This window comes from Lissotriton vulgaris, chromosome 6, assembly GCF_964263255.1.
Source record: "Lissotriton vulgaris chromosome 6, aLisVul1.2, whole genome shotgun sequence".
Classification (NCBI taxonomy): Eukaryota; Metazoa; Chordata; class Amphibia; order Caudata; family Salamandridae; genus Lissotriton; species Lissotriton vulgaris.
The window spans coordinates 220,375,128-220,400,587 of record NC_141694.1 but is presented as its reverse complement, the minus strand read 5'-3'; the positions used below and the strand labels follow the sequence as shown (position 1 = coordinate 220,400,587).

The 25,460-nt window shown below is 54.6% G+C and overlaps 1 protein-coding gene across 4 annotated transcripts in view; it reads right to left on the bottom strand.

Annotated features, from left to right (window-relative positions):
- The window catches only part of ITSN2 (intersectin 2), a 1,355,209-nt gene that overhangs the window by 334,142 nt on the left and 995,607 nt on the right, over positions 1-25,460 (bottom strand). For all 4 annotated transcript variants that reach the window (XM_086926255.1, XM_086926257.1, XM_086926256.1 and 1 more), the window contains 2 exons: positions 18,230-18,275; positions 18,024-18,145 (listed from right to left, as the gene is read on the bottom strand). In XM_086926255.1, coding sequence (XP_086782381.1) covers positions 18,024-18,145; positions 18,230-18,275 — 168 coding nt within the window. The remainder of the gene's footprint in view (positions 1-18,023; positions 18,146-18,229; positions 18,276-25,460) is intronic.

Here is a 25,460-nt window from a genome sequence, read left to right as displayed (position 1 = left end):
GCAGGGGGTCGCGGCGGCGGCCTCCCCTACGCGGCTGAAGGCAATGATTGATGGGCTGGGATGGGCGGATGCCTGGAGACACTTGCATGCCAGGGCGCGTGAGTACACGTATGTATCAGCTGTGCACGGCTCCTTCTCACGACTGGATTGTGTGTTTGTGCCAGGGGCCTTCCTTGACAGGGTAAAATGGGCTGCAATTCGGCCTCGGGGGCTGTCTGATCACTCCCCTGTTGCGGTACAGATCGACTTGCGCAAGACACGCCGACCATTTCGGTGGCGGATGTCCTCATGGCATCTACAGCGAGCGGACTACACACAGCATATGCGCAGTGCTATCGCCCACTATTGGCAGAAGAATCTGGCGGAAGGGGTTGACGCTGTGACTGTGTGGGAAGCCATGAAACCCACTATGAGAAGCATTGACATTGCATGGTGCGCTGCTGCCCGTCGCACTCGGCAGGAGACCATTGTTGCAGCTGCTGAGCGGGTGGAGGTGCTGGAGAGACTATGCCGGGGGGAGGGGGATGAACTGGCGCTACGACTACTTCTACAGGCGCAGCAATCCTACGCCTCGGTGTTAATAGACGAGGCTCGTCAAGCGTGGCTGGCCACGCGGAGCAGGGTCTACCAATGGGGGGATAAGTCCTGCACCATGCTCCATAGGCTCTGTCAACAAACGCTACAACCAATCACCTTACCAGGCCTCACTGACGGGGAGGGGACCGCGATAACAGACCCTGCGAGCTTTGCTCACTACTATGCAGAGCAGTATGCTCCTCGGGAATGCCTCCCACCGGAAGCAATTGATAGGTTCCTCGCGGATGTTCCCCCTCGTGCAGTCTCGGACGAGATGAGGGAGGCCCTGGACCTCCCCTTGACGGCGGAGGAACTGGGTGATGCACTAGGCCAGCTCAAAGAGGGCAAAGCACCGGGACCAAGTGGGTTCCCCAATGAATTTTATAGGAAATTCCACTTGCAGCTTGGGCCACACTATAGGCGGGCATTGGAATTGGCGCGGGAGCAAGGTAGCTTGCCGTCGGACTGGCGTCAGGCGGAAATTGTGGTATTCCATAAACCAGGTATGCCCCCCGATCGACACGAGTCCTATCGTCCCATATCCCTGATCAACTTCAAAGCCAAATTACTAGCCAAGGCACTGGCGAACCGTCTGCTCCCACATATTGCAGATCTGGTCCACCCGGATCAGGCAGGCTTTATGCCGCACCGGGAGACGCGACACAACATTAGGCGTGCACAGGCAGCGGTAGATGCTGTGGGGGCGACCGGGGATCGGGCAGCGTTGTTGCTAGCAGACATCGACAGGGCATTTGACTCTGTCAGCTGGACCTACCTCTTTGCCCTCCTGCCGCTCCTCAACTTGGGACCGGTGTTCATCTCCTACGTGAGGCTGCTGTACACGGACATCACCGCCTCGGTGCGTATTTCTGGAGCGATCTCGGAGAAGTTCCCAATTGCCAGGGGAACCCGACAGGGATGCCCCCTCTCCCCCTATCTCTTCGCACTGGCCATGGAACCATTGGCCACACGGGTACGTCTCGATGCACAGTATCGTGGCTTTGTGTGGGGGGCGGAACTCTCAGACAGAATCGCATTGTATGCGGATGATGTCCTTTTCTTTATGACTGACCTTCACCGCTCTGGCCCTCGCATACTGGATATGATGCAAGTGTTTGGAAAGGTTTCAGGACTCTTCCTCAATCCGCGCAAATCGACCCTGTGGGTGCTGGGTGACGAGCCGGAGACATCCCCCTGGGCTTCGGCTTTACAGGTGGCGGTCGGTGGTCTAAAATACCTGGGTGTCTTCCTGTCGGAGTCTGCCGCAGTCGCATGGGAGCGCAACCTGCTGCCGGTGTGGGATAAAGTCCAATCGGACGTCAAGACCTGGTCTCGCATACCCCTTAATATCTATGGCAGATCTGCCATCTTCAAGATGGTCGCCCTGCCACGGCTCCTCTACCAACTACAGAACCACCCGTACAGGATTGACCCGCAGTGGTTCCGTCGCGTGAACTCAGTACTTGGCCGGTTTCTGTGGGCCGGGGGTGCCTCTAGAGTGGCACTGCGGACTTGCTTTCTATCCACGTACTGTGGAGGTCTAGCTACCTCTGACCTCCTGTCCTACTACCAGGCCTCTCATCTACTGGTTCTAAATGAGTGGTGGTATGGTGACCACAGCGACCCGGCATATGCGCTGGAACACTTCTTGATGGGCGATGCCACGCTACATACGCTGTTGTACTCGGCCAGGCGGCGGAGGATGCTGCCGCGGGTCACCCAGGTGGTCTTTGTGATCTGGAGACAGGCGCTGCACCGTATGGGTTGGTGGGGCAGGCTGACAGCCGAAACTCCGCTGTGGAATAACGGACAGCTTCCTGCACTGGCCTCCCTATCGGGGTTTGGAGGCTGGGACGCCATCGGGATTTCCTCACTCGGCCATGTCCTCACGGGGACTACCCTCAAATCCTTTCAGGATCTCAGCTCCGAATTCAATATGCCCAAGACCCAATTTTTCAAATATCTTCAATTCCGCCATGCACTCGCGCCGAGTCTGGTGGGGCTGGACCAGCTTCCCGAATTCAGCCCAGTGGAGGCCAAGCTCTTCATGGGGGACCTGGGAGATAAGAAAGTTTCCAAAATATACCAAACGCTGGTTACTCACTGCTCTTCTTCTCTCCTGTCACTGAAGGCCTCCTGGGAGACAGATGTTGGCCCGTTGGATGAGGATGACTGGAGGGAGGCCCTTGAGTCCCCCCGCGGGGCTGCCATTGCTGTGCGACTCAGGTTCATACAGTTTAAATACCTACATAGAGCATACTACACTAGGGAGAGACTGTGGAGAGCGGGCCTCATTGCCGCTCCGGAATGCTTGCGTTGTGGAACTGAAAGAGGAACGCTGCTGCATACGGTGTGGCCTTGTGTGGGTCTGACCCGATTTTGGAATGGGGTGTGGAATTGTCTGTCGGAGGTGCTGGGGTGGGACCTCCCTCGTACACCCAGACTGGGCCTCCTCCATGTCCTGGAGAATGTAGGAGGCAACATCTACAAACGCCACCTCCTGTTACTGGGTTTGGTTGTAGCTAAGCGAGATCTGGCGAGAGCCTGGAAGAGCGACCGTGCCCCCCCACTTACCGCCTGGAAGGCGGGCTTAGACTTTCTTATGGGGCTAGAATTACCTGTGTTTGAGTGCCACCGTCGTGGAAATCAACCTGCCCAATGAGTCGGTGGTATCCAGCCCACAACGTATAGTGAACTTTTCTGCATCTCTCTTGGCCGCAATCGCTTGGAAGAGAACTGCCTGGGCCTCCTCCGGGAAGTTGGGCAGCACCTGCGCAACCGTGTCCCACAGAGAGTGGGTATGACAGCCCAAGAGGCATGCAGTGTTCACCGACTGCAGCCCTAAGCTGGCAGATGAAAACAGCTACTTGCCAAGCCGGTCCAGCTTCTTGGATTCCCTATCTGGAGGTGCGGTAGGGAACACGCTTTGGGAAGCTGAGGCTTGGACAACCAAGTGCTCAGGGGTGGGGTGTTGGAAAAAAAGAGGGGGTAGCTAGGAGCCGGGCGTTGGGCCACGTTCCTATTCACAGGAGCCCCTGTGTTGAGCCTGGAACAGGTGCCCAAAAGAACATCAGTCAGTGCTTCATTAAAAAGCGGCAAGGGCTCCGAAGAGGTAGCCCTCGGTTGGAGCACTTCTGTAAGGAGGTTAGTCCTGACGAACAAGTTACTTACCTTCGGTAACGATATATCTGTAAGAAACATTAGTTAGTGTTAGATTCCTTACCTTAGAATATCCCCAGGCGTCAGAAGAGGTAGCCCTCGGTTGGAGCACTTCTGTAAGGAGGTTAGTCCTGACGAACAAGTTACTTACCTTCGGTAACGATATATCTGTAAGAAACATTAGTTAGTGTTAGATTCCTTACCTTAGAATATCCCCAGGCGTCAGTCTGGATCCGGAAACTTTTGCGTAGCAGTACCCCTGCGCGTCGGTAGGCGTCGTCTGCAGGCGTCCCCTGCGGCTCCGCGTCCGTCGTCGGCGTCGTGCGCCGTGATGACGTCGCTGGAGTATATAGACGCCGCCTCCGCGCGCTGACGTCAGTTCTTTGTACACAGCTTTTCCGCGCCAGAAAACGCAGAGCCCTGAGAGAACCAACACTGGTGCCATTTGAAACTAGGGCCCTGAAAGGGATGTCCTTAACCCTAGGTATCAGTTCGCAGAACGGGGAGGATGGGTGGGTTCGGTAAGGAATCTAACACTAACTAATGTTTCTTACAGATATATCGTTACCGAAGGTAAGTAACTTGTTCATCTGAAAGAAACACGTTAGTGTTAGATTCCTTACCTTAGAATAGATACCCCAGCAATACCAACCCCGGTGGTGGGTCTGCGAACCAATACATTCCTACACCAGAAAGTCCTGGAGGACCGAACGGCCAAAGAAGCCATCCCTCCGGACTTGACTGTCCAGGCAGTAGTGCCTCGCAAAGGTGTGCAGCGAGGCCCACGTAGCCGCCTGGCAAATGTCCTGCAAAGGGACTCCCCGGCCCAGGGCAGTAGTAGCCGCCGTGGCCCGAGTGGAATGGGCCCTCAGCCCAACAGGAGGCTCCTTCCGAGCCAAAGAGTAGCACGCTTTGATGCACAGAACGACCCACCGAGAGATGGTTCGTTTACACACCGCCCGTCCCTTCTTCGCACCCACGTAGCCAACAAACAGTTGGTCACCCACCCGGAACTGGCGTGTGCGATCCATATAAAATGAAAGCGCACGTTTTGGGTCCAGACGATGGAGCCGCTCTTCATCCTTGGAAGGATGCGGAGGCGGAAAGAAGGAAGGGAGGGTGATGGACTGCCCGATGTGAAAAGCAGAAACTACTTTGGGCAGGAAAGAAGGTCTAGTCCTCAGAACCACCTTGTCAGGATGAATGGACAGGAAAGGAGGTTGACAGGAAGAGCCTGGAGCTCACTCACTCTCCTGGCAGAGGTGATGGCAACCAGGAAAGCCGTCTTCAAAGTCAGGAGACGAAGAGGGCAAGAATGAAGGGGCTCAAAGGGAGCACACATCAGAAAGGTAAGAACCAGGTTCAAGTCCCACTGAGGCATCACAAACGGAACAGGTGGATACATGTGTGTGATGCCCTTCAAGAATCTCGTTACAATCGGGGACTTGAACAAAGAAGGCTGATCAGGAAGCCTTAGAAAGGCTGAAAGGGCAGAAAGGTAGCCCTTGATAGTGCCCAGAGCAGAGCCCTGCTGGGCAAGAGAAAGAAGAAACAGAAGAACCTCTGAAAGAGGGGCAGAAAGAGGATCCACAGCCTTTGCTGTGCACCATGCCACAAATCTGTTCCACCGACAGGCGTATACCGACTTTGTGGAGGGACGCCTGGCTGCCAGAATTACATCACAGACTTCAGGAGGCAAGTCAAATGGCCTCAACTGCCGCCGCTCAATCTCCAAGCATGGAGGTGGAGACTGGACAGGTTCGGGTGGAGGACCGTCCCCTGCTGCTGCGACAGAAGGTCCTCCTGAAGGGGCAGGCGGATCGGGGGACCGACTGACATGCTGAGTAGCTCGGGATACCAGTACCTTCGAGCCCAGTCCGGAGCCACAAGGATAACTTGGGCCCGGTCGCGCCTGATCTTCTTCAGCACTCTGGGCAGAAGTGGTATAGGCGGAAAGGCGTATAACAGACCGCAACTCCACTCGCGCCGAAAGGCGTCGCCGTGCGAGTGCCGTCTTGGAAACTCCAACGCGCAGAACTGATGACATTGCGCGTTCTCTTCTGTGGCGAATAGATCTAACCAAGGCTCTCCCCATTGCAGAAAGATGCTTTGCACCACGTCCGAGTTCAGACGCCATTCGTGATCCATCGAGCACCGACGGCTGAGTTCGTCCGCCCTGGCGTTCAGAGAGCCTGCCAGGTGTTGAACCGTCAAGGTCACGCCCTGACGTTCCAGCCACTGCCAGAGGCGCAGAGCCTCCTGGCAAAGGGTCCACGACCACACTCCGCCCTGTTTGTTGCAGTACCACATGGCGGTGGTGTTGTCGGTGAACACCTGCACTACACTCCCGTTGACAAAGGGGAGGAATGCCTTCAGTGCTAGACGAATCGCCCGCAGCTCCAACAGGTTGATATGGAGCCGGGACTCCGCCGGAGACCAGATGCCTCTGATCTCTGCCTCTCCCAAGTGGCCACCCCAGCCCTGGAGGGACGCGTCCGTCACGACAACGTGCTCCGTTTGGGGAAGGGAGAGGGATCTGCCTCTGACCCAATCGCGGTCCGTAAGCCACCACTGCAGTTGTCTCGCAGTGCCCTCCGAGATCAAGACGTGGTCGGACAAGTTGCCCTGATGCTGGGCCCACTGAAACTTCAGGTCCCACTGCAGAGCCCGCATCCGCCACCGGGCGTGATGCACCAGAAGGATGCAGGAAGCCATCAGTCCCAGCAGCCGCAGCGTCAACCTGACCGAAACCCGGGATAGCGGCTGAAAGATGGGAATCAAAGCCTGTATATCCCGGACCCGCCGTTCCGGAGGATAAACCCGAAACTGCGCCGAGTACAGAACAACTCCGATGAAGAGGAGCTTTTGGGAGGGGCACAGGTGTGATTTCTGCACGTTGATGGAAAACCCCAGCAGGTGCAGGAGATCCGCCGTAATCTGGAGGTGGTTGACGACTGTTTGGGGCGAGCCCGCCTTCAACAACCAGTCGTCGAGGTAGGGGAAGACTGAAACCCCTAACCTGCGCAGATGAGCTGCGACCACCGCCATCACTTTCGTAAACACCTGTGGGGCGCTGGTAAGGCCAAAGGGGGGCACGGTGAATTGAAAGTGCTCAAGGCCTACCGTGAACTGCAGGTAACGTCGGTGGGCCGGCAGGACGGGGATGTGAAAGTAGGCGTCCTGCGAGTCCAGAACCGCTCCGATGAAAAGGAGCTTTTGAGAGGGACACAGGTGTGATTTCGGCACATTGATGGAGAACCCCAGGTCGTGCAAGAGGTCTGCCGTCATCTGAAGGTGGTGGACGACTGTCTGGGGCGAGCCCGCCTTCAACAACCAGTCGTCTAGGTAGGGGAAGACTGAAACCCCCAACCTGCGCAGATGGGCTGCGACCACCGCCATCACTTTTGTGAACACCCGTGGGGCGCTGGTAAGGCCGAAGGGAAGCACGATAAACTGAAAGTGCTCCTGGCCTACCGTGAACCGCAGGTAACGCCGGTGGGCCGGCAGGACGGGGATGTGAAAATAGGCATCCTGCAAGTCCAACGCTACCATCCAGTCTTGTGGGTCTAGAGCAGCCAAGACCTGAGCTAACGTCAACATCTTGAACTTCTCCTTCCGGAGGAAGCCGTTGACGTTCCTTAGATCCAAGATAGGACGTAGGCCCCCCTTGTCCTTCTTGGGCACCAGAAAGTAGTGGGAATAGCAACCACACCCTACTTCTGGCCCAGGAACGCGCTCGATGGCCCCCTTGGCCAAGAGGGCCGTAACTTCCTCCTGCAGAAGTGTCAAGTGGTCCCCCGACACACGGTGGTTCTGCGGTGGCATGGCTGGAGGAGCGGTCTCGAAGGGGAGGGAGTAGCCCCTTCGGACGAGTTGCAGCACCCACCTGTCCGACGTGATTGTGCGCCAGTGAGCGTGGTGATGGCGAACCCTGCCACCCACTGGCGTCACATGGGGCCGAAAGCACGGACTAGGAGGATTTGGAGGCAGATGCTGCGGGGGGAGGTGTGGTCTGACCCCGCCGTTGACCCCGACCGCCGCCACGGCGGTTTCCACGGCCGCCACCGCGTTGAAAGGATTGTTGCGGTGCGTGGCTGGCAGCACGTGTGGGGACGCCCCTTCCTTGGCCACGAAAGGAGCGAAACGAACCCGTTTGCTGGCGCTGGGTCGAGAGACCCAAGGACTTGGCCGTGACCCTGGAGTCCTTGAAGCGTTCCAGCGCGTGGTCCGCCTTGTCACCAAAGAGGCGACAGCCATCGAACGGCATGTCCATCAGGGCATTTTGGACATCGGCCGAAAAGTTGGCGGATCTCAGCCAGGCGTGGCGACGAATCGCCACCGTCGTTGACATAGCTCTGCCCAGCGAGTCGGTCGTATCAAGACCACACCATATTGAATATTTAGCTGCGTCTCGGCCCTCAGCCACAGCCTTGCCGAGCTTCGCCCGCACCTCCATGGGGCATTCTGGCAGCACTTACGCGACCGTGTCCCACACAGAGTGGGTGTAGCGGCCCAAGAGGCATGCGGTGTTGCAAGACCGCAGTCCCAGACTCAGGGACGAGAAGACCTTCTTGCCATATTGGTCATACCTCTTGGATTCCCGATCGGGCGGGGCCGACGGGAATGCGGACTGGGAGGTAGAGGCCTGGATCACCAGACTCTCTGGAGTGGGATGGGCGGACAGGAATTTGGGGTCGTCCGGGCATGGACGGTGGCGCCTGGCCACGTTCCGATCAACAGGCGAACCTGAAGCGGGCCTGGACCACGTGCCCAACAGAACGTCTGATAAGGCTTCGTTAAACGGCAGCAGAGGCTCCTGTGGGCATGACTGCGGTTTGAAGACCTCAGTGAGGATGTTAGGCCTCACGGCCGCGACGGGGAGCTCAAGGTGTAAGGCCTTGGCAGCCCTCATCAGCACCACTGAGTATGCAGCTCCCTCCACCGACTCCACAGAAGGAGGAGAGACAAAACCAGGGTTAGGAGAATCGTCCAGACCACTGGCATCCCCCAAATCACCTGTCCAGTCCGGGTCATACTAGCACTCGCGTGACAGAGGGTCCTCAGACCCCTCCCAACCTTCCCCGTACTCTTCATCTTCTCCATACTCGGAGTCAACGATGTAGACCGGCTCCTCGGGGTTCACAGGCCCCATCGGCGTCGAACCCGGCGTCGATCGACGCCGGTCCGACTCCGCGTCCGGATTCGGGGAGGGCATGGGGACGGCGCCGCCCGGAGCCGGCGCCGGGCCCCCGGCGCCGGCCGAAGCCGGCACAGGAGAACCGGCGCCGCGCGGGGGCGGCGTCGGGGGCAACCCCGATGGAATTGGCGCTGAACCAGCCGGCAGGCCAGCCGGCGCCGACCCCGAAGGCCCTTGCGGCGCCGGGGTCGGAGCCGTCGGCGGCACCGGGCCCGGAGCACCCGATGGCGTCGAGCCAGGGACACCCGATCCGCCAGGGCCTCCAGACGGTAGCACTGGGCCCGAAGGCGCCGTAGGCCCCGTCGGAGAACTGAGCGCCCTCATGGCCATGAGGAACGCCTCAATCTCCTCAGGCGTCGCACCGTGCCCAGGGACCGGAGGGTATGGGGCAGGCCGCGCCGGTGACTCACGCGGAGCCGCGGAGTTGGGGTCACCCGAACCCCCGGCCGCGTCGCGACGCGAGCGTCGGGGGGAGTCGGGGGTACGATGACGACGCCCCGACTTCTTGTGTTTCTTACCTGATGAGCCCGACGAATGGTGACGACTTCCGGAGCGCTCGGCGCGGCTCCGCGACCGCTCCCTGGACCTCCGGCCGGACCGAGACCTCTCCTGACGCGGGGCCGACACCCGGAGCTCAAGCAGCTTGCGGGACCGCTCCCGTCTAGCCTTGTTAGTGAGGGCCCGGCAGTCGACGCAGGCGTCCACGTCGTGGTCGGGGCCCAGGCACCGGAGACAGAGTCGGTGATGGTCCGTGACCGACATCGTGCGGTCACACCCGTCACAATTCTTGAAACCGGGCATCCTACCAGGCACAAAAAGAGTTATAGAGTTGAACAAAGTTGGTCAAAAGACCGGAGTACTGCTCTTCGGATCTGCGCTTGCTGGCGCGGAAAAAAGAAGAACTGACGTCAGCGCGCGGAGGCGGCGTCTATATACTCCAGCGACGTCATCACGGCGCACGACGCTGACGACGGACGCGGAGCCGCAGGGGACGCCTGCAGACGACGCCTACCGACGCGCAGGGGTACTGCTACGCAAAAGTTTCCGGATCCAGACTGACGCCTGGGGATATTCTAAGGTAAGGAATCTAACACTAACGTGTTTCTTTCAGATGGCCACCGTAGGGAGTTCGAGGTGGAGAGCCTCGGCTGTCCTAGGCAACACCACTGCGTAACTGGCTCCCTCCTCCGTAGCCAAGGTAGGAGGAGACAGCATGCCAGGGTCAGGAGAGATATCAAGACCACTGGCCACCCCCAAATCCTCTGCCCAGTCCGCATCATAAGCACAATCCTGTGCAAGAGGGTCCTCGGACCCCTCCCAGTCCTCCCCCTTCCTCCCAGTCCTCCCCCTTCCTCCGAAGTCTGTGGAACAGGCTCAAAATAAGAAGGACGGACATAGGACACAAAAGGCCCCATCGGTGCCGGTATCGGCGTCGGGCGACGTCGATCCAGCACCGTGTCCGGGCTGAATCTGGGGACAATGTCGTCCCGAGGAGCAGGCGACGTCGGAAGCGGTGCCGGGGAGATCGGCGCTGGTGGAGGTGTCACAAGGTCAACAGGCGTCGATCAGGGTCTGATTACGGATCCCTGGGGGGCCTGCGGGGCCGGAGCCGCGGGTGACACCGGGCCGGAGCCGCCGGAGATGGTGAAGCAGGATCCCCCCGTCGGGCCCGCGTGGCCCGAAGGCGCACCGGCGGGGCCAGATGGCCCAAAGAGTTAAGCCATGGCAGCAAGAAACTCTTGCACCTGAGCTGGCGTCGCCTCCGCACCTAGAAAGGGGGGTAGACAGGAGGCGACGTTGCAGGCTCCGCCTGAGCCGCGGGAGTGGCACCGCCTGCACCCTCAGCCTCGACTGGCAAGGGGAATTCAAAGAGCGACAATGCTTCTTCGGCTTCTTCTTGGAATGCTTTGACTTACCTGACCCTGAGTGCGAAGACTTAGATCCAGAAGAACGACTCCGCGACCGTTCCCTCGACCTACCACGGGACCGGGACCTCTAGCAGCATGGAGCCGACTGCCGGGCATCAAGCAACATTCGGGACCGCTCCCGCAAAGTCTTCGGTGCCATCGCCCGGCAGTCGGGGCACGACTTGGGGTTGTGGTCGTGCCCCAGGCAGTAGAGACACATGCGGTGGGGGTCCGTCACCAACATTATGCGATGACAGTCCTCACAGTTCTTGAAACCGGGTACTCCTACAACACCAGGAGTTGATAGGCTCGAAAAGATGAGGTAAAAGGCCTCGAAAAAGTCAGTAATAAATTGCTTGCTCTTCCCGGATCTGCGCTCGCTGGCGCGGAAAAAGAAAGAACTGACGTCAGCACGCGTAGGCACGTCTAAGTAGCTCCGATTAGAACAAAATGAGAGACCGTTCCAGACATAAACCGGCCCACGAAAGAAGTGGGACCAGCCAGAGGAAATGCGGAGGACGGACTAAAGCCGGCAACCAGACTCAGGAAGCACCAAGAAACCTATCCCTCCTGGAACACCAGAAGAGGGTCAGGCCAAACCACCGGACAGAAAAAGCAGAAACACCACAGCGCAACGCCGCAGACGGCATGACAAGGCGGCCTAGCGAAGCAGCGCACACTGAAACAACAGACCAATAAGTAGCGCAGACTACGCTTGAAAAAGGTAAAGGAACCGCACCAGAGGTATACAGCGACGGCAGGGACGGCGAGGAATCCACAAAGGGGAGTCCACCCTCTCCTAGCGCAGGACAGAGCTATACAATAGCTACAAGTACCCCACTTAGGGTATGACACGTCCCAAAGAAAACATGGGAACCACTCTTAGGAAAGAATCCCGCCTCAGAGAACAAGAAAACAAAACCTGCGGTAGGAAGCACAGATGGCTTAGCAATCAGCCAGAAAATACACACTTGTCAAAAAGTGTTGAACCAGCAGCCAACAGAAGAGAGGGACAACCAAGGTTCCCCGAAGGCACGTCAAACCACACAGAACATGTAGTGGACCACTCAAAGAACTAGAGTCCAGGAGCAGGTGGGATAACGCCTCCCATCAAGCCCCGCAAGAAGACGCTAAATAGGCAGAGTCCACATAAGTGTTGAACAAGAGGACCCTGTCAAAGGGCATGTCAATCAGACGCTCCCTAATATTTTCAGGAAACACAGCGTCCCGCAGCCAAGCATGGTGACGGAGAGCCACAGAAGTGGCCATAGCACGGCCGAGAGCATTGGCAACATTCAAGGCCGCAAGAAGAATAAACGCGGCCAATTCCCTGCCATCCAACACATGGTGCAGTAGATTAGCACGGGACACATGAGAAAGAAGGGACTCCATAGAATCCCACAGGCTGGAAGTACCCCTCGAAAACACACACAGAGTGTGGAGCACCCGCAAGGCAGCACTGGATGAAGCAAAGACGTTACGCCCCCATGAATCCAACCACCGGGCCTCCAGAGACGGAGGAAACAACACCACAGGCAAGCACTGAAAGGCATTCCGCAGAAAAGAACCTTGAGTAGAAGGGTGGAAGGAAAGGCAGGCTGGGTCGTGCAGAGCAGGACGATCGCGATACAGAAGCGGCTGAGGCACCGGATCGCCCATGGCAGGAAAGCTCCAAAGCCACCATAAGAGAAGTGTGGAGTGACGCTTCAAAAGGAAGGAACAACTCCCGTCCACCAGAGCCCTGGTGGATAACTTCCAAGAGATTATCTGTGGGGAAGGGGGTAACAGGTTCACCCAACAGCAGAATACCAGCGGCAGTGGAAATAGCCTGAATAAAAGCAACACTGGCCTTGTAGGGCGCCGCGGGGGAGTAAGCAATTACTCCGTGAGCGACGGCTGCAAACTGAGCGGTCCGTCCCCAAGTTCAGCTGTAGGAGGAAGTGGCCAGCCCCGGAAAGGTGGGGGGTCCACGGACGAGCGGGGAACCTGAGGGACCTCAGGGGAAGGCGGAGAAGCCGGTGGAGGACCCAATTGCGAGCTGCGGAAAGGAGGGTCCGAGGCCGTGGGGACGGAGAAGGGCCCACCTGGAGGATGCTGGTGAAAAGGCAATAATGCGGCAACCCATCTCCAGAGAGGAAGAGACCAACAGATGACAAACCTCCGGAGAGGAAGGAACTTTAGGAGACTAGTCAAGGACCCGACGCCGATGTTTGGTATCGGCGGTGCCGAGTCGACCTCACGCGGCGCCGAGTCGACCTCACTCGGGGCAGCCACACGCGGAGAGGACCGAGAGGGATTGGGGAAAGCAGCCCCGGTCCCGGCCTCCACCTGCGGCACCGCCAGGGCTGGGGAGGGAAGCCGAAACGATGCTGGCTCGGGCTCTGGTGAGGCAGCCGCCTGCTCAGAGGGACGAGGGGGACTCGGAGACAAGCCCTTAGTCCCAGCAACCTCCTGAAACGCCACAGGGAGCCCCAAAGGGATTTGCGGTGAGGCAGGAACACCTCGGGTCGAAGAGCGGAGCCCCGAAGGACTACCCCTCGACGAAACCAACTTCCTACGACCTGAAGCCAAAACCTTTGGCGCCTGGGCAGAAGCTGCCGGTGACTCCGCGGAAGGCCCCGCGCAAGGCAAGGGATCCGCGGATGTCTCAGGAGGTGGAGGAGGGGCCAAAGACTCCTGCAGCACCGGAGCGAAGGCTGTCATTTGGGCCCTAGTCACCTGACGCCGGGAAACGGTGGGTAGGGAGGCGACTGGCGGGGGTGCACATCTCGAGGGGAACCCGCGCCCTCCGCCGAACGAGGACAAGGCCTCGGAGACAAACTACAGGACATACCAGCTGGGGTAGGGGACGGACATTGGGACAACAACGACCGGGACAAGCGGGCCGACAACAATTTCATGCGGCGTTCCCGTCGGGACTTCGGTTTGAGGGGCTGACAAGCTTCGCAATCCGTAGAGTCATGGTGCTCGGACAAACACCACATGCATATCGGGTGAGGGTCCGTCCCCGACACCCGACGTGCACAATTAGTACATGACTTGAAGCCCGGAGGCATTCGCACACTGTTCCACGAAACAAAACGGGAAAGGAGGCCTGAAAACAGGTCAAGACACAATCCGGATCCGCGTTGCACGCGGAAAAGAGAAAAACTGACGTAAGCGCGCCGGGGTGGGACTTAAGTGACCTTGTTGACGTCACGTACACGGACAACGTCAGGGCGGAGCAACGCGGTGCTGTCCGCCCGGCACGCAGGGATGCTGAGGCAAAAATTTTGCGGATCCAGTCTCATGCCTTGGGATAATTCTACGTTAAGGAATCTGCGGCTAGTAGTCTCTATCAGATTTCTCTATCAAACAAAGCATGTCATTTCGAAAAACAAGCAAGCAGAGGAACTGCACTGGAAGCAACAGAAGGAGTTTCTTTTACACATTAAAATTAGATGCAAAAACTGAAGAATGTGCACGTGTTAAAAAACAGTGCATTTGAAAGACATCCACCAGCTAAACAGTTAACTAGATAAGAAAATGGTATATGGTCATTCTACTGAGTGGTGACAGATACACAGATTGAAAATCCGAAACTGACATTACGTAGGGTAGTTTGTGGCACTCATCGAGCATACACTGTTGATCTTCCTGATATGTCTCAATTGGTAAACAATGGCATCTTTCACCTTACGACCATGAAATGTCAATATAAAACTGCCAATGGTGTGTATTTGGATTGCTCAAAGTAAAGTCTCAAGATGCGGCAGTAGCTCCAGTCTGCAGTCAATAAGTTTATATCAAGACATCCGATCACAAGCTTATCTCCCTAGTTATGACAAGATTCATCAGGCTTTGCAACAGTATGTTTTACATGGTGCTGCAAAGTTTCCAAACACAGTTAGTTAACAGCCTGTTTTGTCAACCCTAACTAAAGGAAGCCCATCCAGGTGTCAGCTCTGTGGGATTATCCTCAGAGGAATTTAAGCCAAAGTTCCATAAGTTAGTGAAAACTTGCTTCTTGGAATTGCAACTCAGATCCCTGGGAACGTTTAATTCCAGTACAAAGCTGAAACATGTGCAGTATGTAGGAGAGTAGGGTCTGCAATCCTATGATCACCCCAGATTTTTGCTTTTTGCTTCACTGGTTTACGACTTCTCTGGCTGTGGGCCTGCTAATCAGATCCACAGCCTTGCTGTTCTCTCACTAAATTGACACGTGTACCTTAGGTGCATTTACCAATTGGTACTGGGCCACCTTATCAGACCCTGTAACTCAGGGCATAGGTGTACCCAGGGCCTACCAGGGGCTGCAGCATGTATTATGCCACCCCTGGCTGGCCATCTAAATCTGATACAACTGGCTGCACGACAGCTGGGGCAAGGTGCTGTAATCACCCCTTGCTGTAGATATAGTATACCTATATCTAACCCTAAAATGGACACTCGTATTCCTATCAGTCACTCCTATGGCAGGCCTTGACAATCCTGAAGGCAGAGTGCGTGAAATCGTGTGAGATGGTGCTATGGCATGAGCTGAGCCCGTTTGCAGCTTGCGGAACCAAGTCCTAATAGCTGTTCCATGATAACGCATACCATATACTCTTAAGTGCATTATAATCCTCGCGGTTATATGCCGACTCTGGTATCGCTTTATCAAAACATGTCAAGTAAGGTGTCATACGAATTGGAATACTAACCCCTCGCCAATTCTGGCGACGGGGTTAGCATTCCACCCTTCTAGAGGGACACGACATGTATGTAACTGTGAACCCCGGCTAAAGTTAACTCGAGCCTCAGCATCATAAAATGGATGCTGCCACCACAGACACAAGTCTGACCTCCTGCTGCTGGGAGTCCTTCCAGCGGGGAGAGCTTGGACAAAGGGTTTCCTGTCAGGGGCAGTGCTAGCACCATCCCAGACAGGGTTTTGTGTATCCTGGGTAGGCAGGGCTTTAGAGGAAGGTGACTGCAAGTGGCACCCTGGTGCTCACTATGCATCTGCCGGCTAGAACCAGTTCCAGGGGCAAACCAGCCCCTGAGCTGGGGAAAGTCCGGTATGGGAGAGGGGTGTAACCACCCCCTTCCTGGTCCCACCCATGGGCAGGACCTATTCGCGTGCCAGCCCCTTTTCTTAGTATAAAGATAGGAGCGGGCCCCCTTCCAAATTAGATCATCTTTGAATCCTGAAACTACTTTCTACGAAAGGAACTAAAGACTTCTTCTCAAGATTTCTCCCTTGTGACTAAAGAGTAGTCACCCTGCATCTGCGGGCACCAACTAAGAACACTGCGGTTTGCTGCACGTCCTTCCTCAGGAATCCGACCGACCAGCACGACGAGCCCCGGCTTCCCTGGCACCGCTGACCTCTACCTACATCGTCAGCTCAGCTGAGATCCGTGGGTGTGACGAGACCTCGAGGGACCGGCCATCTTCAGAACTGCACGACACTTATCCAGCACGACCGCCGAGGGATCCTCGAGTAAGTGCTTTGGGGTTCGAGAAGCCCTGACCCTGAGCAGCTCCAGCACTGAAGTCCAGCCCCCCAGCATCCACCACATCTGCGTGGGGCCCTTCTGCTCTTTGCTGCTCACCGCGTTGTCCGGCTACTTGCCTGCTGGCTTGTGGCCCTCCTGACGACGCACCACGACGACAACACCGCTGGTCTGGTTGCTCCAGACTGGCCCTTGCTCCCCTCCAACAGAGGAGCACCCCGGACCATCCTGGTCCACTCCAGACGCCATTTTAAGTCCACCGCGTGGGCTTGCATTTGCCAAGACTTGTTGCCCCAATCCTGGGTCCAGCGACGTCGACAGCAGATACCTTCGTGGGACAGCTCGCACCTCCATCCTGGTCGCTGACAATGCCTCCTGGTCCATGAGACTGCAGAGCCCAGCGTCGCCCACTCACCTGGTCGAGGTGACTCCATCCGGTGCCATCCTGGTGCCCATCTAATCACTGGCTAGTGATTCAGAACTTGGTCCCCTCTGCTTACAGGTATCCTCCATCATCGATCCAGGCTTGGATCCCTCCGAATCTCTTCACTGGTCGCCTGCCAGCAACTTCTTCTTTCAGACTGCAACGAGGATTCCCGACGTCTTTCCAGACCTATGCAGCCGCAGCCCCTGGGCTAGGTAACCTCGGCATTTCGGTGCTCCAGCATAGCCTAACTATCCAAGGGTCCAGATCCTCTTTCGTTTCAGCTCTACCTAGTCGGATTTGTCCGATAACACTAACTTTACGAAATCTAGCATCCATAGACTTTGTCCCGCATCCCGCGTGAGAGTGCACACTCTGCACCCGATCTCCCTAGGCCTCCTGCTAGTAATCTGAAGGTTCAGTAGTCCAGTCCTAGCGATCCCAAAGCCTATTAGAGTAGTACTTACCTGCTAGTAATTTGGCATTCCACTTTTAGAGTATATGGTTTTTCGTGCCCCTCGGGCATTTGTGTAAAGTGTGCGACTTTGAGTATTTTCATAAGAGTTTTGTATTGTGCTTAGCGCCCTGTCCCCATAAAGAGTCCAGGGCTGTTGTGTTCTAAATAAATATACTTTATTTTCATAACAACTTGTGTGGTGTCCTTTCACTTGGTGTTCAAGGGGTATATGTGATGGTATAACAGCTGGCTTAACACGCCCTCTAGAGTTTAGCCTAAAGACTGCTCTTGTCCACGCTACTAGGATAGCTGGTCTACGGTTGACTTACAACCAATCATCAATAAGGGTTGTTTGGACTGATACATAGTGATCACTAGAATAGTGAGCACTGCATATCAGGCCAACTTCTCACAGAGTATGCAAGCTTAAAAAACCACTGATTATCCCTTCTCTTAAAGCTGACTTTTCGCTAAATTGTCACTATTGAAAAATCTTCCAAATGTTTTTACCTCAACTGCTCTACCTTCACCAATTTACAGCAGTTTTAATTTTCCTTTTATTCTACTTCTCTCAATCAATCTCTCCTTTTCTTTTTATTATTACTTTCTAAATAGCTGTTTGGTTTATTTTGCGTGTCAGCTGAAAGAATACCCATAACCTCTTCTCTGTGCATTGCCGCTCTTGTGACTAGTTCCCTTGGGTTGGGAATGTCAAAAACAAAGGAGTGTATTGGGGTATGAGCCCTACTCATATTCATACACAGCTTGAACCAGTAAACAGTGCCCACTTTACACTCGATTAAGGTTCCCTAGATTAATTTACCTGCAACTCGCCTTGCCACCAACCCGTCGCATTCTTCTTCAGAATTAGAATCAGCTGACCTGGAGCAAGGCTTAGCTGCTCTGTACCTGTTGCTGTGTAGGCAGACGTAACCCGGGCAATCTCTGTATATAATAAGAAACCAACAGTCATTTACTCAGCACAAAGAAGGAATAGGTGACCTGCCAAAATGTTATATTAATACGTACCAGGTTTTTTACTTAAAGTTCCTGTTTTGCCAGCACTACCAAAACCCTAAAATAAAAACATCAACTTTTAGTACAAAAAAACACAGAAAAAGTACTTAAATAAATAAACAGAAGCAATGACTGAACTAGAATAAATATAGAATGCTGAACATTGACTTGGGAGAAAATCGATCAAAAAGGAAAAAAAACTGTGAAAAATAAAGTTTGGCACAGAGGTAGGAGTAAAATGACTTTACTTCCTCCGGCTCTACTCTCATTAAAGTGAACATGAGGGCAAATGTACTCACACTTAACCTTCACTTTTATGCCCAGGTTAAACATAGTACTGGGAAAACAGAAACAAACTAAATAGGCAACTCAACTATAAACCCTCTTTCAAACCCATCACTGAGAGAGATCAGTTAAATATAAATTGTTATAAAACACCATCATCCTTATGCACAATGTTACTCACAACATGAGAAAACCTCTGCTCATCGAACTTGAAATACAAAAGACTTTCAAAGAACACAGACTGTATAAGGCATTCTCAGCATGGGCCCCCAAACTGTGGCTCGTTCTGTAACTGCACCTTGATTGATCTACTGCAGGAATAGTAAATAAAAAATGATCTTCAACATCATCCATTTCTCTCTGACCCCTTCTCCCCCATCATTTCTACTTTGTATATCAAAGTTCCCTCAGATGTTTACATGATCCCACATGCACTGTGAATGCTTGCATAGGCTGCATCTCGTAGTTACAGTATAAAACACTCTGCTATTGTCAGGTTCCTTGGTCATAAAAAACCCCTGTCAGAACCCATTTGAGAGGGCAAACAGGAGCTCCCCATTCTAGACTTGCCAGTGAGTTCCTTGAGCAAAGGTCTATCTGTCCCTGCATCTGAGCGTGTCAGCCAGAGCAATTTCTCCTAAGGCCCGACAGTATCGATATGGCAACACCCTTCTTTGGGTCCCAGCACTACCAAGGGCAACTGGCCTGCTTTGTGATGGTAAGGCACCAGAGCAGCAGCCCTTTCGCTCAGCAGCAGCTTCGCTCCTGGGATAAGGGGGTCACACACAGGCTAGTGGTTCTAACAGTGCAGCAGTTCCATTCTCTCTGCAGCACCCACATGGCATATGGGGGTTACAGAGAGCACACAAGCAGATTTCCTGATTGGCGTGCTGCTCTCAAGGGACCAGAATCTCACACTCCGCTCTCAGGAATCTCTTGGTGTAGCTCCCACAGGACCTCGGTCTCTCCAGGAAATCTTTTCCTCAAAGGGCCCACTGATCTTGTTCAGGCAGAAACTGGGGCTCCAGGGGAGTGTTCTTGATTCTCCCTAGTGCGTCCCCTCACCCACCATGAGAGATTAACAGACCCCTAGTCTCCATACTGGTCACAACAGGCAGAGCCCATGCTGAGCTTCTCCACCCTGATGTACATCTTCAGTTTGACAATTTGGGAAGTCTGGAGCTCCCCCTGGTTGCCACTTTGACGTGCTGCATCCTTTCTTGTGCACTTCCTCCAGAGAAGAGTCTGTTACAGCAGGACAGTTTCCTATCTTGATAGCTCCAAACACAGGCCATGAGTACGAGCTGAGGTTCAAACCTGGATGTCACCCTTAGTGATATATACAACAATAGGGTACCACAGGACCCTAGCTCTACTCTTTACGATGGCCTTTATCAGCCCTTCTCCTTCCTCGGATATGCACAAGCCCCTTTAACCAGTGACCTCCTTTCCGAATTAAAGTGCCTTTATTGATGTGCAACAAAGAGCCTGGTTCTTCCTTCTGCCAATGTATATCCCACCCACCTCTAAGACATATGGGGGCCATCTCTTCATCTCCCTGTTACTCCAGCAAGTCCAGGGTGAGCCAAAAAGGAACCCAGTGTCTTTCAGGTGTTGTGTCCATTGCAAACAAATGCACACACACATTTGCAGGCTCTAATGTACTGTACTTTCAAACGGGCATCCATACATCCAAGCACGCTCATGCAATATTGTGTGGTATCACCTACATATAGCATCAGCTCACAGAGCCATATATCTCTGTATTTACATGTAACCAAGTGCACTATTTCACAACACACTACGCCTTCTCAAGGGCACACATGTATACCAAAGCATATACACAACCATGCATGCCGATTTTTAATGCACCGTACTTGCTCACACGCATACATACATCCCAGAGCTGCACACAATTCAATGCAGGCCATGGCTAAATTAAGCACACAGCAGCCAAAATTCGCCAGAGTGGACCAGAAGGTGCCCCTCCCATGACACAGGTGAAAGATCTGCTACCTCTACTGATCACTATAATGCCAAAACACGGTATGCTGCCACCACCACACTTGTGCTTAACTCCTGGTAAAGGCAGTAGCGTTCCACCACTTGACAGTAGCACTTTGCTGGAGCACTCAGGACAGAGGTACATGTCTATCACCGCAAGAGGGACTTTCCCCTGGACACCCCAAATTAAATAAAGAGGTCTGTACAAATATCCGAGAAGGGGCCACGTGCATCTTTCATGTACCATTTACCCTGTCTATTCTGTGCCATCCAGCACCCATGACTCCTTCATCAGCAGGCTGAAAGAAACAGTTTGACTCTAGAGTGTTTGAGAAAGTTTGTTTGATAGTCTGGCAAGGAGAAGATGTCCATTACAGTAATTATGGCAATCTTTGTTAATTCCGATTTAGCAACACAGAACTCAAAAGAACAGAACTGACAATAACAAATGAACTAGAAGCTATCAGCAAATTCTCCTTTGAATGAGTTTCAGTCATGCCACTCTCTGTCTGAGGAGCCAGCAAAGCTTTAATTTGATAAAGTTCATTTTCAGGGACATTGCCTAGTTTGCAGAATCTTGCTTTTTGCACTCATCAGCCTGCCCTTCTTCTAATTCAAGTTGAAGGCAGGATATGATGGGATAGGCATGTCCACCCATATTCCCAGCAACAAGTTTTCAGAAAATGAACATGAGTATTAGGCTCCTTCCTCTCTCAAACCTCTTAAAACTTAATGTTAGGCCTGAAGATGAGATTCAAGTCAACAGCAACACCTCCAGTTTAATACATAGAAAAGTTCACTGGGTTGATATTAAAATCAGAATTAGCTTATTACCAACACAGATGCTTTGCTATTTATGGTGTGACTGATTACTTGGATTCTCACTACACAGTGAGGAATCAGTCACTGTTGCATTTTTCCGGTCCTGATGAATTGCCATTCGACTGCTTGTAGGCTGGACTAGGCATGAAGCACAAGTTACTTACCTTCGGTAACGATATATCTGTAAGAAACAGTAGTTAGTATTAGATTCCTTACCTTAGAATATCCCCAGTCATCAGACTGGATCCAGAAAATTTTGCGTAGCAGTACCTCTGCGCGTCGGTAGGCGTCGTCTGCGGCTCCGCGTCTGTCGTCGGCGCCTGGATGACGTCGTCGGAGTACTTAGACGCCGCCCTCGCGCACGGACGTCAGTTCTTATACACAGTTTTTACGCGCCAGAAACGCAGAGCCATGATAAAAACCAACACTGGTGCTATGAAACTAGGGCCCTCAAAGGGATGGCCTTAACCCTAGATATCGGTTCGCAGAACGGGGAGGATGGGTGGGGCGGTAAGGAATCTAATACTAACTACTGTTTCTTACAGATATATCGTTACCGAAGGTAAGTAATTGTGAATCTGAAAGAAACAGGTTAGTATTCGATTCCTTATCTTAGACTAGATACCCCAGCAATACCAATCCGGGTGGTGGGTCTGCGAACCAATGATCACACCAGAAAGTCCTGGAGAACGGAACAGACAAAAAAGCCATCTCTCTGGACTTGGCTGTCCGGGCAGTAGTATCTTGCAAACGTGTGCAGCGAGGCCCATGAAGCTGCCTGACAGATGTCCTGCAAGGGGACTCCCCGACCCAGGTCAGTAGTAGCCGCCGTGGCCCAAGTGGAATGGGCACCTAGCCCCACAGGAGGCTCCTTTTAGCCAGAGAATAACAGCCTTGATGCACAAGATGACCCATCAGGAAATGGTCCATTTGTGCACCGCCCTTCCATTCTTAGGGCCCACGTAACCAACATAAAGTTGGTCATTCACCCGGAACTGGCGTGTGCGATCCAGATAGTATGAAAGCGCACGTTTTGGGTCCAGACAGTGGAGCCTCTCTTCCTCTTTCGAGGTATGGAGGCAGAAAGAAGGTGGGCAAGGTGATGGACTGCCCGATGTGGAAGGCTGTGACTACCTTGGGCAGGAAAGAGGGTCGCGTCCGCAACACAACTTTGTCCGGATGGAACAGAAAGGAAAGGAGGTTGAGAAGAAAGAGCCTGGAGCTCACTCACTCTCCTGGCAGAGGTAGGAATGCAGTCTTAAGAGTAAGGAGACGAAGAAGAAAGAGGAGAACCTCAGAAAGGGGGGCAGAGAGTGGATCCACAGCCTTTGCTGTGCACCATGCCACAAATTTGTTCCACCTGCAGGCGTATACCGATTTTGTGGAGGGACGCCTGGCTGCCAGAATCACATCACAGACTTCAGGAGGAGAGTCAAATGGACTCAACTGTCGCCGCTCAATCTCCACGCATGGAGGTGGAGGCTGGACAGGTTCGGGTGGAGGACTGTCCCCTGCTGCTGCGACAGAAGGTCCTCCTGAAGAGGCAGAAGAATCGGGGGATCAACTGACATGCTGAGTAGCTCGGGATACCAGTATCTTCGTGCCCAGTCCGGAGCCACAAGGATGACTTGGGCCTGGTCGCGCCTGATCTTCTTCAGCCTTCTGGGCAGAAGTGGTATAGGCGTACAACAGACCGCAACTCCACTCGCGACAAAAAGCGTCTCCGAGTGAGTGCCGCCTTGGAAATTCCAACGTGCAGAACTGATGTCATTGCATGTTCTCTTCTGTGGCGAATAGATCTAATCAAGGCTCTCCCCACTGCTGAAAGAGACCTTGCGCCACGTCAGAGTTTAGAAGCCATTCGTGATCGATCATGTACCGACGGCTGAGTTCGTCCGCCCTGGCGTTCAGGGAACCTGTTGAACCACCAGGGTCACGCCCTGATGTTCCAGCCACTGCCAGAGGCGCAGAGCCTCCTGGCATAGGGTCCACGACCCCACCCCGCTCTGTTTGTTGGAGTACCACATGGTGGTGTTGTCCGTGAACACCTGCACTACACTCCCCCGGACAGAGGGGAGGAATGCCTTCAGTGCAAGCCGGATCGCCCGCAGCTCCAGAAGGTTGATGTGGAGCTGGGACTCTGCCGGAGAACAGAGGCCTCTGATCTCCGCCTCTCCCATGTGGCCCCCCCAGCCCTGGAGGGACGCGTCTTTCACAACTACGTGCTCCGGTTGGGGTTGGGGTAGGGAGAGGGATCTGCCGCTGACCCAATCGCGGTCCGTGAGGCACCACTGCAACTTTCTTGCAGTGCCCTCCGAGATCAAGACATGGCGGACAAGTTGCCCTCATGCTGGGCCCACAGAAACTTCAGGTCCCACTGCAGAGCCCGCATTCGCCACCTGGCCTGATGCACCAGAAGGATGCAGGAGGCCATCAGCCCCAGAAGCCGCAGCGTCAACCTGACCGAGACTCGGGATAACGGCTGAAAGATCGGAATCAGAGCCTGAATATCCCAAACCCGCAGTTCAGGAGGATAAACCAGAAACTGCGCCGAGTCTAGAACCGCTCCGATGAAGAGGAGCTTCTGAGAGGGACACAGGTGCGACTTCGGCACATTGATGGAGAACCACAGCAGGTGCAGGAGTTCGGCCGTAGTCTGGAGGTGGCTGACGACTGTTTGGGGCGAGCCCGCCTTCAACAACCAGTCGTCGCGGTAGGGGAAGACTGAAACCCCTAACCTGCGCAGATGAGCTACGACCACAGCCATCACCTTCGTGAACACCCGTGGGGCGCTGGTAAGGCCGAAGGGGAGCACGGTAAACTGAAAGTGCTCAAGGCCTACCGTGAACCGCAGGTAGCGCTGGTGGTCCGGCAGGACGGGGATGTGAAAATATGCGTCCTGCAAGTCCAACGCTACCATCCTTCTCCCGGGTCCAGGGCAGCTAAGATCTGAGCCAAAGTCAGCATCTTGAACTTCTCCTTCCGGAGGAAGCCGTTGACGTTCCGTAGGTCCAAGATAGGGCGTAGGCCCCCTTTGCCCTTTTTAGGAACCAGAAAGTAGCGGGAGTAACAACCACACCCTACTTCTGGCCCAGGAACGCGCTTGATGGCCCCCTTGGCCAAGTTGCAAGTGATCCCCTGACACACGGTGGTACTGCGGTGGCATGGCTTGAGGGGTCGCCTCGAAGGGGAGGGAGTAGCCCCTTCGGACGATTTGCAGCACCCACCAGTTCGATGTGATGCTGCGCCAGTGGAGGAGGTGATGCTGCGCCAGTGGAGGAGGTGATGGCGAACCCTGCCCCCCACTGGCGTCAAATGGGCCTGAAAGCTCAGACTAGGAAGGCTTTGAGGCGGATGCTGCGAGGGTAGATGTGGACTGGCCGTGCCGTTGTCACCTGTTACCGTGGCTGGCAGGACGTGTGGGGGCGCCCCTTCCGTGGCCACAAAAAAAGCACTGGGCAGAAGATTGCTGGTGCGGGGTAGACAGGCCCAAGGACTTGGCCATAGCCCTGGAGTCCTTAACGCGTTCCAGCGCACTATCTGCCTCGCTACCGTAGAGATGGCTGCCATCGAACGGCATGTCCATAAGGGTGTTCTGGACATCGGCCGAAAAGTTGGCAGACCTCAGCCAGGCGTGGCGGCAAACCGCCACAGACGTGGAAATCGCACTTCCGCGACCGTATCCCACAGAGAGTGGGTGTAACGGCGAAGAGGCACGCGTTGTTGACCGACCGCAACCCCAAACTAAAGGAGGAGAACATCTTCTTGCCGAATTGTTCATACCTCTTAGATTCCCGATCTGGTGGTGCAGTCGGGAATGCGGATTGAGAAGTAGAGGCCTGGATAACCAGGCTCTCGGGGTGGGATGGGTGGACAAGAAACTAGGGTCGCCCGGGGCAGGGCGGTGGCGCCAAGCGACTTTCCTATCTACAGGGGGACCTGTAGTGGGCCTGGACCAAGTGCCCAACAGGATGTCCGTGAGAGCCTCATTAAACAGCAGTAGAGGCTCTGGGGAGCTTACCTGTGGTTTAAGGACCTCTGTGAGGGTGTTAGACCTCACCATTGCGACGGGGAGCTCAAGAGCCAAGGCCTTGGCTGCCCTCATCAGCACCAAACTATAAGCAGCCCACTC